The sequence below is a fragment of the Littorina saxatilis genome, linkage group LG10 (genome assembly GCF_037325665.1).
Source record: "Littorina saxatilis isolate snail1 linkage group LG10, US_GU_Lsax_2.0, whole genome shotgun sequence".
NCBI classification, from domain to species: domain Eukaryota; kingdom Metazoa; phylum Mollusca; class Gastropoda; order Littorinimorpha; family Littorinidae; genus Littorina; species Littorina saxatilis.
This window is the reverse complement of record NC_090254.1, coordinates 17,811,187-17,826,421: the sequence shown is the minus strand read 5'-3', so window position 1 is coordinate 17,826,421 and position 15,235 is coordinate 17,811,187. Positions and strand designations below refer to the sequence as shown.

At 42.9% G+C, this 15,235-nt stretch overlaps 1 protein-coding gene across 2 annotated transcripts in view; it reads left to right on the top strand.

Annotated features, from left to right (window-relative positions):
* The first annotated feature begins 304 nt into the window (after positions 1-304).
* LOC138978305 (multiple epidermal growth factor-like domains protein 6) overlaps positions 305-15,235 on the top strand; it is a 285,073-nt gene continuing 270,142 nt past the window's right edge. For both annotated transcript variants that reach the window (XM_070350998.1, XM_070350995.1), the window contains exon 1: positions 305-974. In XM_070350998.1, the coding sequence (XP_070207099.1) occupies positions 898-974 (77 nt within the window). In that variant the 5' untranslated portion in view covers positions 305-897. The remainder of the gene's footprint in view (positions 975-15,235) is intronic.

Genomic DNA, 15,235 nt, shown 5'->3' with positions numbered 1-15,235 from the left:
ATGGCAAAATGGAAGAAGATGCTCCAGTTTTTTGATTTTTTGAAGGCCGCTTTTAAGTTCTTTTCTTACACAAAGTAAACTCGAAGGAAGCACCAACACATTTTAGAGAAAAACACGGCAAGACATTCCACACAACAAACATCTTGTCAGTTTCGCACCTTTCACTCTCTTTCTCCTTCTTTCCCAATCCCACCAATGGGGACGCTTCACTGGTGTCAGCGTTCCACCCCTGCACGAGCTCACGCGCCCGTCCTGGAGTCGGGCGTCGCGCGCATGTCGCCGAGTGCAAAGCTCGTCAGCAGTTTCCTTGAGTAGCAGACGACCGTAAGTTTCGTACGCACGGCCGTTTGCTTCAGTGGGACTGCTTGCTACACGCCTTACTACGTACTCCCCTCGTTTTGTGTTGAGACGGGGATTTCCGAAAGGTGTTTGGAGATCTACTGTTTGAAGTTTTTACCTGTGTTCTTTGGGGCCAGGCAGGAGTTTTCACCGGAGTTTAGCCGAGTAGCAGACTAGGTTGTGTTTGTATTGGATTCAGTTTATCTGCAGAGATTTTTTTCTTTGGGTTATAAAAAAAAGGAATGAAGTTTTAGAGTTTGGACAAAACTGAGTTGGTCGGAAATTGATTCAACATTGCTGAACACAAGAATAGACTCTAAATTCGTGAAATCTTACAACCGAAGTGATGAATATATGACAAAAAATGGGAGTTTGACAAAACATTAATTTGGATTCCAAAATGTGTTTTAGTAAACTTTCGAGGACTTAAACCGGAGGGGTGAGGAGGAAAAAAAGTTCTCGCTTCAAGCGAGAGGAAGGATTGGAGGAAGAGAAAAATACTGAAAGCTAGAAAGAAATCTGTGATAAATTTGGATTACCAACTTCTACTTTACCAACATGGAAACTGTTCTCGGATTATTTGTGGTGTTACTATCTGCTGTTTCTTCGACTATGGGCGATTTGAATTCAGGAATGTGAGTAATGGTTTTTTTAATACTAGTGAAAATGAAGTTATTTTGTGTTTGCATATTTCTAAATTTTGGTCGAATGGAAAAAAAAAACCACCAACAGTAATCCTATGTGAAACCGTTTCATGTTAAGTCCGTAATCATTTTTTTTCTGCTGTTTTTTTCTCTTTCTTACTTTCAATCGGTCTGTCTGTCTGCCTTTTTACATTTAGTCAAGTTTTGACTAAATGTTTTAACATAGAGGGGGAATCGAGACGAGGGTCGTGGTGTATGTGTGTTTGTGTGTGTGAGTGTGTGTGTGTGTGTGTGTGTGTGTGTGTCTGTGTCTGTGCGTATGTGTGTGTAGAGCGATTCAGACCAAACTACTGAATCGATCTTTATGAAATTTTACATGAGAGTTCCTGGGAATGATATCCCCGCATGTTTTTTTCTTTTTTTCGATAAATACCTTTGATGACGTCATATCCGGCTTTTTGTAAAAGTTGAGGCGGCACTGTCACACCCTCATTTTTCAATCAAATTGATTGAAATTGTTGTAAAGCAATCTTCGACGAAGGCCGGACTTCAGTATTGCATTTCAGCTTGGTGGCTTAAAAATTATTTAATGACTTTGGTCATTAAAAATCTGAAAATTCTAATAAATTTTTTTTATGATAATATAAAACGATCCAAATTTACGTTCATCTTATTCTACATCATTTCCTGATTCCAAAAACACATACATATATTATATTTGGATTAAAAACAAGCTCTGAAAATTAAAAATATAACAGTTATGATCAAAATTAAATTTCCGAAATCGATTTAAAAACAATTTCATCTTATTCCTTGTCGGTTCCTGATTCCAAAAACATATAGATATGATATGTTTGGATTAAAAACACCCTCAGAAAGTTAAAACGAAGAGAGGTACAGAAAAGCGTGCTATGCAGCACAGCGAAACCACTACCGCGCTGAACAGGCTCGTCAGTTTCACTCCGTTATGCACAAGCGGCGGACTAATGTGACGTCATTGTGAAAAAATGCAGTGCGTTCAGTTTCATTCTGTGAGTTCCACAGCTTGACTAAATGTAGTAATTCTTTCTCACTTTCTTTCTGTCTTTCCCAACACGTTTTTTTGTGTGTTCGGTTTCAAGTCTCTGAAGACTCTTTTGATATTTTCTTTTTTATTTCGTATTTTGCGGACACTATGCATGTTGCAAACATGTTGATAGAGAAATGAAGCTATTAAGTGGCTAAATTTTGGTCGGATTATAAATCATAAAGTGTTACACAAACATACAATTCTAATAGAAATTCTTCTTTTTGTCACTTAATGCGACTGTTGAACTGTCCTGCAAGCTTTTGTGAGTGCAAAATATTGCCCACAATAGAGACATAATGTTATTGCTCCTTTATCATTATTGTCAAATATTTGAAATACATTTTACTTGGAGCTTTGTGCGAACTGCTTAAAAGCAACCTTACGCGATTTTACGTGCGCGAACATAATTGACGAATCGAAATTTTGTTGTTGGGTTTGTCGTGTATTCTTGAGATCAAGAACTGAACTAATTCTGAATTAGAACGTGTGTGTGTGTGTGTGTGTGTGTGTGTGTGTGTGTGTGTGTGTGTGTGTGTGTGTGTGTGTGTGTGTGTGTGTGTGTGTGTGTGTGTGTGTTCCCACAAGCTAGTGTGTGCGCGTACGTGTGTGTGCTTCTGTGAATACTATGACAGATACAAGGGTACACAATCTCTCTCTCTCTCTCTCTCTCTCTCTCTCTCTCTCTCTCTCTCTCTCTCTCTCTCTCTCTCTCTCTCTCTCTCTCTCTCTGTTACATAACAGATCGCAACATCTCACCTTCGTCACACTGACAGACCGCATGCGTGTCTTTCCCTGTGTTTTTCTACCTCCTCGTATATTTCAACCTCACATATCCGCTATTCGCATATCTCACTCACGCCTCGCTCCAAGCGAATTCTCCTTGCAATGTTTCACACGTGTGTTCTCCCGGATGAACCCTCCGGTCTCTCGATGCACCTTGCTGCATACCTGCTCCCTTTTTTTACGCTCCAGTGAACGCTTTAGTGCAGTTATATGACGTCTTGCATGCAGACTGCCCCTACTAGTGATGTTTTGTGCGATCACGCAGTTTCAGTAACTTGGTTTTTGAATCCGCGGTAACTCTATGGGTATCCTATGCCGTAGTGCGTCTAGCAGTTTTCAGGTGTGGTGTTAGAGAGAGAGAGAGAGAGAGAGAGAGAGAGAGAGAGAGAGAGAGAGAGAGAGAGAGAGAGAGAGAGAGAGAGACACACACAGAGACAGACAGACAGACAGACAGACAGACACACAAAGACAGAGAAACAGAGAGAGAGAGACTAGAGAGAGAGAGAGACTAGAGAGAGAGAGAGAGACTGGAGAGAGAGAGACAGAGACAGAGACAAAGACAGAGACAGAGAGACATAGACACAGACAGAGAGAGAGAGATGCTGTATGCATGTGTGAGTGTGTGTGCTTGAATGCGTATGTTTGGGTGAGTTTAGAGTGTGTTTTTGTATAGATGCGCGCGCGATGTGTGTGTGTCGACGAAAATACAGTTTAACGACCTCTCTGCTTAGAGCAATTTGGGTCAAAGATATCAGAGCCGAAGCTCTACGATGTGTGCCTGGGAGAAAATGAGCAACAACAAAAAAAAAAAAAAAAAACTTTTATGTGTGTGTGTGTTGTGTTGTGTTGTACATGTAGTATTTTTCTTTGTGTGTGTGTGTCTGTAGGTCTGTGTATGCCGTTGCATGTCACTGCACGAATGCATGTGTCAATGCAGCCGCTTGCAATTTAATCTACCTGCACATAAGTTTTTCCTGTGCACTCGTGTTATGACTTTGACACGAATTCTTGGGATAAAAAGGGAAGGCGAAAAATGAAAGGTGAAGCGTAGCGAAACGAGAATTGGTGAGGGCTCTTATCAATAACCTTTGTGCACTTTGCCATTGACAATAATAGACTCGGCTGTATTACCTCCATATACACATCACACTGTAGCGTGAGCCTTCAAGCATTCTTTTCCAGTTTATTTGTATGACACCGCAATACGCTGCCGAGCCATTTCCCAGCATTTTATTTCAAAAATAGTGCAATACAGCCGCGATCGTTTCTTCTTTATTTTCAGAACATTGCGGTCCGTTCAGTATTTTTCTCAATTTTGCCGTCAGTTTTCCCGCCGTGTTCTCGTTTCCTTTTCGGTTAGTACGGCGGTGAAAATATGCTTTGAAAACTGACCCTATCTGTTCTGATGCATCATCGTGATTAGAAGCTAGCTCTCATCACATTTGCCTAATGACAGAGAGCATCAAGGCTCTGCGAGGTAACGGATAATTATCGCTAATCTTTTGAACCGTTGCCGAAGGTGTTTCTGTACAATGATTATGGGAGATGTTACCTTGAAGTGATTACGGCTAGCTACTAATTAGCAGTAACGGTTGATCGAGCCGAAGGAAGTATGGGAACTAAAGGTAACCGCGCCAAAACGCAGGTTCTTGATTTTGTGGAATACATGGTTGAGGGGAGGGTGTGGGAAATTTTTGCTTTACATTTGTCGTGTTTGAAAACAACAAAATCTTAAATTTCCAGCAACGCAGTTTTAAAACCTGAAAAGGAAGAGGAATAAGACACGCAAGCAAAAAAACAAAAACAAAAACAAATTAAACGAAAAGCCAGTTTGCACACGAGTGAAGTTTCTTTCTCTCTTTCTTTAGTCTTTTATGTCAGAGAAGTCAAGTATCGCAAAGCCTGCAAATCACAAGGTAATTTTATTCAGAAGATATAAAAAGCGCACTCACACACAAGCGATGTGCCAACCAAGGTACTTTGCACTAAAAAACGATATAGTACAACACAGACTTGAAATGCATTTTGTTCAAAGCGTATCTTCCTACAGATAAGCTGGAATCTTTGTACAAACCAGTGAGCCAGTGTTTGTTTTAATGTCCATTATTCAGACCTTTTCTCCGTTGACTCGTGTGTCATCTTGAAGTGCGACGATGAGCGATCGCATTGTACCTGGTATCATGGTGTTAAAAGTAACTCAGTAGGTTAGCTAGATAAGGCCTAAAAGAAAAAGTGTGGTTACGGTAACCCGACCTACCCTATTTTTAGGGGCCGACCCTATAACTTTTTATTACATTTGTCAAAAAAAAACAAAAAAAAAACAAACAAAACAAACCATTGCAGAAAACGCAATGAAAGCGAAAGCGCTCGAGTCGCACACCTATTTCCCTGTCAAGTAGGTTTAATTTGTACACATTAGAAAAAAAAGTTAAAAAAAAAAAGTGATTGCCTACCTTCCTACCCTATTTTTTTTGGCTATGTTACCTTAACCACACCTACCTATTTTTTTGTGTGGCCTAAACATCAAAGCCTTTCTTTTCCAACACGGGACTGTTTGATACTGTCAACGTATACATGTACGTATGTTGGTGATACACGAGTCTTCGTCGCCAAGAACAGGACAGTTTGTCCGTTTTTTGACTGAGGCCTCCCTTGCTATATAGTTTACAAGTTCTGCATGTGTAGTCAGCTCATGGTGGCTTAAACAAGATGTTATTTAACGGAATCGTGGTACAGTAATAAAAAGAAAAACTGTTGCTGCAGGAACTCAAGCAAACGGTTGTATTAAAGTGGTCCCTGAACAGAAATGGAAGCTAAAGCTCAAGTTGTATTTTTACGATGGGGAATGCTTCTGAAGTTCAGTTTTATTGTTGTTTAAGTTACAAGATTGATAGGGGTAAAAATCCTGCCTGAAAATTTGTGTTCTAGAATTTCTTTTGAACGTGACTTTAAGTGTTATTTTGGCGAGTAATGATGTTCGTTTTTTTTTAACATTTCTTTAAAAAACAAACAAATCTGTGTTGATGTATATTTAATGTTTCTTTCTTTTCTTTCCTTTTCTCTTCTTCTTTTTCCCCCTCTTACGTTTTTCTTTTTCTTTCTTTCATCCTTTGGGTTAAGTGGCTTTTTCACTTCTGACAAAGAAACACTAGCCCGAGCTCACAATGTTCCCCCCCCCTCCATCTTTTCTTCTGTTCTTGTTATTCATGTCGACATTAATTGTGCAACGTTGGCTCGTAACGGGTGTGTTCCTAGTGACGGAGTTGTTTTACATACATGTAGTCATCTCCACTCTCTCATCTCATTAATCTCCCTGACATTGGAATTGTTCCTCTTTACATTGTTATGGCTTTTATGTGTTACAACCACCTTGTTGTGCAAGTTTCGGGCATACCTGTTCCGTGTTGTCGTTCGTGTTTTGCGTCTGGTTTTGAGTCCTTCTGCACCGAGTCTGAATCTTTTGACAGTATTTGTGAAGAGGAACTACTATAACTATAGCCATCCCAGGACTTGCATAAAACTATATTGGACAATAACAAAAGGTGACGTTTTAATGTACGTGTCACAAATGATATTATCAGTATATTTTTGTCATTGAAGCGAATTTGTTTTCGTGCTGAATGTGTCAAAACTCGTTTAAAATTGCCTTCCAAATGGAATAGAACAAGAAGTGTAACTTGGTGTGTATTTTCTGCAGAGGCCGGGAAAAATCCTCCTCCAGTTTCATGTCTGTGAAGAATGTGTCACACGCGATAGACTTTTTTTCCTTTTTCCTTGTCGATTTTCGTTGAACATGTACAGCCATTTTTGTATTGAGTGCATGGTGAGCTTGATGGTGTTTTTTCGGAAGGTATTAACAGAAAGTCAAGACGTGTACCCGTCGATTTTGTGTGGATATTTTTTGCATGGACACATTTTAATAAACACGACCACTTTTCACTGTCTCATGTAGCACTTTCTTCTTGAAACGATGGTTGGTTGGAAGAGTGATTTTTATTTTTTTTTAGCGCGAGTCGTTTTTAGGAAGATACATTATTATGTTCTATTCGCAGACCATCCGTTCAAACTTCACGAACGGTTTTACAGATTGAGACTCCTGTTTACGTTTTGACAAATAAAGGGCGTGTGTAGAAAACTTATTTATTTTGATAATTGTGTCTCTCTGAAAAATTAGATTTCAAATATATAATATTATAGCCTCTATTTTTTTTTCAGTCCGAGCATGGCATTATTTTAGAATTTTTGACTTTTAGAATTTCAGGCGATTGCCTCTGAGACGCAAATGTTTTTGTACACGACTTCATTTATGCGGCTGGTTAGGCAATTAGGAAAGTATATGACTGCTTTTGATTTCTGCTTTTTCAACACAGTTTGGATTTGGAATTGTCTGGTCTGTCTTCTAATCGTTCAAATGAAACAGATGACAAAGTGCAAAGACACAGCTAGACCCTAGATGATTAATTTGGCTAAATTGGGTCCAAAAACCAATGTCTGTGCAAGAATCAGGCATTCTCTTTCCCTACAGTCGAAAGAGCAGGTGGGCGGGGATGTAGCTCAGTCGGTAGCGCGCTGGATTTGTATCCAGTTGGCCGCTGACAGCGTGAGTTCGTCCCCACGTTCGGCGAGAGATTTATTTCTCAGAGTCAACTTTGTGTGCAGACTCTCCTCGGTGTCCGAACACCCCCGTGTGTACACGCAAGCACAAGACCAAGTGCGCGCGAAAAAGATCCTGTAATCCATGTCAGAGTTCGGTGGGTTATAGAAACACGAAAATACCCAGCATGCTTCCTCCGAAAACGGCGTATGGCTGCCTAAATGGCGGGGTAAAAAACGGTCATACACGTAAAATTCCACTCGTGCAAAAAACACGAGTGTACGTGGGAGTTTCAGCCCACGAACGCAGAAGAAGAAGAAGAAAGAGCAGGTGCATGTGTAAGACCTATGACTTAGTTCTGGTGAATTTTCTGTTCTACTGCTAACGGAGGCTCAATGTACAAAGCTTTTATAAGATGATATTTTACTAGCGGAAAAAAGTTAGGGACGGGCCACTGATTTCACCGCTGACTTTCTTTTGTTTAAAACACCCTGTTCTTTCGACAGCAAAATCAAATGGCTGTCGCATGCTACACACCAATGGGTAGGTTATGCTGTGTTAGCAGGAAAACTGCACGGGACTGCCGGGCGCAGAGCTGCAGCACGTGACTAAAATAGCAAAATCGCCAAAAAGTAGGCTGTTGTTTGGCGTGCGCACGGGTAGAATAAGGCAGGTAACATGGCAAAATTGTTGTGCACATGCAAGGACAATCCTTCGAGTGTGAATTGTGATCACGAACTCGGCTTTATAAGCCGCCGATTTTCTGCGAGCTGCCATCTCCTCACCATGCCTGCCAGACGGAAGCTGACAACATTCAACCGAGGAAGAGCAATTGCCTGGCTCCACGACGGCGTATCCAAGTGCGAAGTGGCCAGGCAACTTGGGGTATCGCATTCAGTCATTGTAAGGCTGAATCAACGGTTCCAGACGACAAACAATGTCGAGGAGAGGCCCAGGTCGGGTCGCCCCAAAAAGACTACTCCTAGGGAAGATCGTTTCATCCAACGGCAGGCGCTGCAGCACCGGGCCACCACCTGCAAGGTCATCAGAGGGCAGTTACGGGAGGCCACTAACATCAACGTTAGTGAGAGGACCATCGACAACCGCCTGCATGACGCCCGGCTGCGGAGTCGTCGTCCTGCTGTGCGTCCCCTGCTGACACGGGCTCATCGCCGGGCTCGTCTGGCCTGGAGTCGCCGCCACTTGAGATGGACGCGCCGGGACTGGGCTCAGGTCTTATTCAGTGACGAGTCCAGGTTCAACCTGTACCATTCTGACGGCCGGCGCAAGGTCTGGATGCGTGAGGGCGAGCGTTATGAAGACGACACAGTGCATGAGAGGGTGTCCTTCGGTTGGGGCTCTGTCATGGTTTGGGGGGGGGGCTTCAGCCTTCATCAACGCACCCCCCTGTACCATGTGGTCGGGAATCTCACTGGTCAACGCTACAGGGACGAAATTCTCGCCCCTATTGTCTTGCCGACCCTGCAGCAGATTGGCCCAAACGCCGTGTTTCAGGATGACAATGCTACTCCTCACAGGGCCAGGCTTGTCAACGACTACATCCAGCAAACCGGGGTCGTCAGGATGGATTTCCCTGCCTGTTCGCCAGACATGAACCCCATAGAGCATGTATGGGACGAACTGGACAGGCAGGTGAGGGCCAACCACCAGCCTCCCAGAAACCTGCAGCAGCTGCTGCAGATGCTCCAACAGGAGTGGCAGGCCATTCCACAGGCCTTTTTCACGAAGCTTATGAACTCTATGCGGTCAAGGTGTGGTGAACTTGAGCGTAAACGTGGCGGACACACCCATTATTGACCTCATGAAAGACTTGTTATGTTTATTTGTGACCCCTCTGCTGTTTGTGGACATGAATAACCGAATCGGCTCGATGAAATAAACCCAAATTTTGCAGTTGCGTTGCACATTGACTGAAGTAAACGTGTTCCAAATTTCCGTACGATATGTTCATTCGTTCTTTTGCTGTGATTGCGTGTGTGAACCGTCCTTAACTTTTTTCCGCTAGTATTTATAGATCTTAGGTGCGCGCATTACATGTACGTAAGAATGTGCGAGTGAAGCTGACAGGGAAAAGTGTATTCGTGATTAATCTTCTTCAAGCATGAATAACAATCTGTCACTGTCAAACCTTTTAGCCCTTTCAATTGATAGATGACACATTATTGCTATGCCAAAAACTGACTTGTCCTTGTTAGGCTGAGCATGACATCATAATTAGAATTTGATCAAGTCATATGCGGTATTTCGGTCCTTTTCCGTCTAATCCTGAATTCGTTTTACTCGTTTAGTTGTCCGAAATTAGCCTGCGCATCTCAAAGGTCACGGTCAGCCAGACACGTGTATTGAAGAGAATGTCACACGGTAACGGGAATCAGTGAAGCGGAACAAAGCAGAACCGTATCATGACTTCATCTTCACGATCCTGTTTACAGTCGTGTTGTCAGTATGAGGACGAACACTTGCCCGGAAAGGAAAGCTACTCAATTCCCCATTCTTGTCGGCTTCTCCGATATGCAGAGACTCGAGAATAGGAAAGGAAAGAGAGAATGTTTTATGTCCTACAGGCTAAATATTTCGCCTCTTAAGGACAAGATATGGGTTATATGATGCGAGTTTTACGCCCTCACGGCTTTTGACGAGATACACAAGTGTATGTGTGTTTAGGTGGTATCAGCCATCTGCAATTATGGCAGAATGACCAAGATCTTTTACGTGCCATTGTGGTGACACATAGGGAAAGACACAAAGAGGAAGAACAGTGTGAGAAACAGACACTGCCAACGTCTGTCTTGAAAACGAAGACGAGCGCAGCTTTTCTTCCCGCTGCGATTGTAAAGGGCTACGTACGGTACGAACAAATCAACTGAAGAGCGAACAAACGAACGTTGAATGAGAATCCTGTATGCTCCGTTCGCCCACCTCCATAGAGAAGAAAAGTTGGTTAGAACTGCCCAGCGCCGTGACTTGGTCAGCCTCTACATAAGGACGTTTGAGTTCTGTTCTCAAGTCTCGTTTTACTGGTTTGCCATTCGCTCATTTACGCGTGCAGGCTCGATCTGTTAATTCAACGCGGAAAATAATGACACTTTTTAACTGTATTTTAGAATCACAGGAAGACCTCTTCATTCATCCTGCCTTGTAACATATGCAGGAACGCCAAGGACATGGTGTCTTGGTTACAGTGATGATGGGGGTGGGCGGACAGAAAGAAACTCACCCGCGTAAACAATTTATCGGCATAACTTCTTTTGTTTCAACTGTTCCCACACAACGGGTGTCACACGTTCATTGTTATTCTACCCTTGCAAAAACTAACCATAGCAACTAGAGCAAGATGTAAATGACAGAATAGATATTCCCCTGTCTAAATTTTTCTAGAGGCATAAAAACAAAACGGAAAATGGAATGCGGAAGGCGAGGACGATAGAATGGAGGGGGTGAGAAGACTGAGAGAGAGAGAGAGAGAGAGAGAGAGAGAGAGAGAGAGAGAGAGAGAGAGAGAGAGAGAGAGAGAGAGAGAGAGAGAAAGAAGGAAATGTATGATTTGACAAGAGAGAGAGGTTGAGAGAGAGAGAGAGACGCACAGACAGACAGACAGACAGACAGACAGACAGACAGACAGACAGACAGACAGACGGACGGAGACAGAGAATAAGAGAGACTGTAAGATAAGAGAGAGAGAGAGAGAGAGAGAGAGAGAGAGAGAGAGAGAGAGAGAGAATATAAGATTGGATAAGAGAGAGAGAGAGAGAGAGAGAGAGAGAGAGAGAGAGAGAGAATATAAGATTGGATAAGAGAGAGAGAGAGAGAGAGAATATAAGATTGGATAAGAGAGAGAGAGAGAGAGAATATAAGATTGGATAAGAGAGAGAGAGAGAGAGAGAGAGAGAATATAAGATTGGATAAGAGAGAGAGAGAGAGAGAGAGAGAATATAAGATTGGATAAGAGAGAGAGAGAGAGAGAGAGAATATAAGATTGGATAAGAGAGAGAGAGAGAGAGAGAGAGAGAGAGAGAGAATATAAGATTGGATAAGAGAGATAGAGAGACAGACAGAGAGAGAGAGAGAGAGACAGAGACAGAGACAGAGAGGGAGAGAGAGAGACAGAGAGAAGGGGTAGGGGTGGGGTATGAGAGCCTGTCTCACGCAGGCGGGGGACAGGGTCTAAGGGTTGAGAGAAAAGGGTGAACGGAGGGCGGGTCCTCCAGAAAAACAAAGCCAACTGATTTTGTGTGCGTGCACATCCTCGCACGATACTTTGACATCGCTGGGACAACATGAGCTGAAAGTGCAACATGTCTTTTGACTGCAAGTAAAATTGTAGACACCGAAAAGGGTCGTAAAGGGAGAGACTCCGTGTCCCAGTCTGGCGCCAGCAGTCGTGTCTTTTCAGTTGTCCCAGACCGTGTGACATCTGTCTGAGCGAGAAATGGAAACTAAGGGAGGGGGTGGGCAAGCGGTGAGGAGGAGGAGGAAGAAGAAGAGAGAGACGAGCGAGCGAGACAGACAGAGAGAGACAGAGAGACAGATAGAGAGAGAGAGAGGAACGGTGAATGAGAGAGTGAAGCGAAAAGTCATACTTTAGAGTTGGAATGAAAGCCAGGAATAAAGAGAGAGAGAGATCAGTGTATCAAATTTAAGAGTCCACATAAGATGTTTAGGGTGAGAGAGCTTGTCCGTTACCGTTTTGGGAGGATTAAAAAGACAAACTAGAGCGACAAAAGAAAGCGGCTCGGAAAGGCTTTGAGCTTAGTTCCCGTTTGACATCTGTCTGTATCTCAAGCATGTTTGCTGCGTTATGCAATCCAAGGTAAACATTCTTAATCCTCCCACTTTTCCTCTGTGGTGTCTCCATTCCTTGGAGAGAAATCATGTCTTTTGTCTCTCACTCTCTGTCTTGTTATCTCTGTCTCTTGAGTCTCTCTGTGTCTCTCTCTTCAAGTTGTGTCTCTGTTTGTCTGTCTGTCTGTCTCATCTCCCCCCCCCCCCACACACACACACACTCTCTCTGGCCCTCTGCATGCCCGCTGCGCGAAGATGTGTCTCTCTCCACAGTGCGCTTGTTCTGTACAGTAATGCATGTACCGCAGGGTGTACCGGCTGATGTATCATATACGCTGTGTGTGTGTGTGTGTGTGTGTGTGTGTGTGTGTGTGTGTGTGTGTGTGTGTGCGTGCGTGTGTGTGTTTGTGTATGCATGTGTGTTTGCGTGTGTGTGTGTGTGTGTGTGTGTGTGTGTGTGTGTATGTGTGTGTGTCTGTCTGTCGGTTTGTTGAAGAGACACAAGAACACATGCTAGAATTTGCTATCCTACTCCCCCCCTCTCTCTCTCTCTCTCTCTCTCTCTCTCTCTCTCTCTCTCTCTCTCTCTCTCTCTCTCTCCATTGACTCAAAATGTGCAGCCCACACTTCGTACCCTGCTCAAGCCAGGCACCTGCGCAACAACAAACGTGCATGCACAGAAACAAACAGATCCTCCCTTACTTCAAAACAGAGCCACACTCAACACCTTTTTCCTCGAGGCTTTGCCGAGTGTCTCCAATACACCCCAATGTTCGGACGACACCCACAAGAGTAGCAGATTGAAATGTCATCAAATGCCCTCGTCGGCCTTCCACCCGTTCAAACACCCCTGATCCCCCGAGGCCCCTCCGAAAGAATCCGAACCATTTACGATATGCTTTTGATATGATAATGCCGCGCTGCAATGAAAAAGTCGTATTATGATGCCAACAGCGCGCGGTGAATAGACTGAGTAATGAATGCGGCCAGGCGTACGTCTTGCGTGTAATGTCAGCTTCCCCTTTTTCCCAGCCGGATCTCGAAGGCAAAGAAAAACTCGAGGGCAGGGGTGAGGTGAGCTAGGGGGCTAAGCCTCATAGAATTTTGTTGTGCCTGGTTGAAAAATTGATAGACTCGGGCGGATTCAAAAGCCGAGAATAACCCGACGATCTTTTTCACCCGACATAAAACATATGCCGCGGTAGTGTATATCAGACCATTTTTGGCATTGACGGGGGCTGACATCATGAACTATGTGCCCCGACTGACGTAATGCGAATTCCGTTGAATACTTTGGAAAGAATGTTTTATCCACTCATACGAAAACCTTCACCTTGTACTTTGTCAGTAAACGTTTAGTGTCTATTTATTTTCTGAGCCGACATCAAAAGTTCCTGAGGAACGATCGGACGGTTGTTATGGTGATGGTGGTTCAGGCGGTTCTCAGTATTTCAAACATATCTGACCACACCAAGCAGTTAGTGGTTAGATTGATTGATTAATTGATTGGTTTATTGATTTATTTATTGATTGATTTGTTGATTATGATTTGTTGAATATGATTTGTTGAATATGATTTGTTGAATATGATTTATTGATTGATTTATTGATTTATTTATTGATTTATTTATTGATTGATTTATTGATTTATGGATTGATGTATGGATTGATTTATGGGTTGATTTATGGATTGATAGTCAGTTGATTTACTGATTAACTGATTAATTGATTGATTGATCTATTGTTGTGAAATATAGTTTATTTTCAAGAAATCGTCATTGCATTTAAGTTTTTCCACAGATTAAGCTTTCGTGTAGTTCCGTCGTATTATAAGTGGGTTTTAGTATTTTTACTATTATAGCAGCAGCAAATATTATCTCTACATGATGTATGATGACAGACTATTCAAAAGTGGATTGGAGCTTTACGTTGATGTACGTTTATATTTATTTTGTCGTGTTTCCGTGATAAGCAACTTTTTGTGTGTGTGCGTGCATTATAGGCTACTTAGTGCGATGGTCATATATGGTGCCGAGTCAGTCAAGAAAAAAACCTGACTTTTTTTGCGACTTCGTTAAGTGCGCGTTGACTCACTGAGCAAGAGCATAAACGTTTTCCCTTTTTTGTTTCCATTGCCATGGGGTTTTTTGTTTTTAATTTTTTTTTTACTTCGTAAAGGGCGTAACTTACATATGGCAAAATATTTTACTGGGGCACACACGCTGTGGTTCAAAAGGCGAAGATATGGTGTGGAGATCTCTTTTGAAATCCATTCGCCATGTCATTTTGTTGTGCAAGAAAACATCCTTAAATGCAGTCCGTCAAAGGCATGTTATCTTCCCTTTTCAACATTATTCATTTCAATGCACACCATAACCGTTCCGCTGCATGTCAGGATGATTTCGCTCTTTTTTCTATGTCTCCGTCTCTCTGTCTTTCTCTCTCCTTTTCGTAATGTAGCCAAGTGCTGTGCCCCGTCTCTTTGTGTAATTATCTCCTGCCCGACCCAGTTGCCTCCCCTGTCTATAGCTATTCCCTGTGTGTGTGTGCTAGTCACATTGGGTTTACATTTAAATAATGCCCTTTGTGCTAAGAAATCCCTAACTTGAAATGATGAGAAGCAGCAGCGTAACCTCTAACCATCAGTGCCTAAGGAGTGACTAAATAATACCTGGTTGTCTTTGTGCATTGTACTTTATTGTGTGTTTACTATCGTAGGGTAGACCCCGACCGGATGCATTTCTAATCTCTTATCTCAGATTTAGGTGGTCGTTATGTAATGTGTCGCCAGACTGTCTGGGTATCGTTGGACGGCGGTTTGTCAAGTGGGTGTCATTTCTTTTGACAGGGTACAATCATTGTAATATTTCCGGTGCTTGACACCCGACCGACACGGCTTCATGCCTCGGTAACGATCCCTTTCATTGGGCAGGCAATCTTAAGACGACGCCCCCCGTTGTCTGACACCGGGTATCTTTCCTATTGGCTATTGGGAATCGGGTC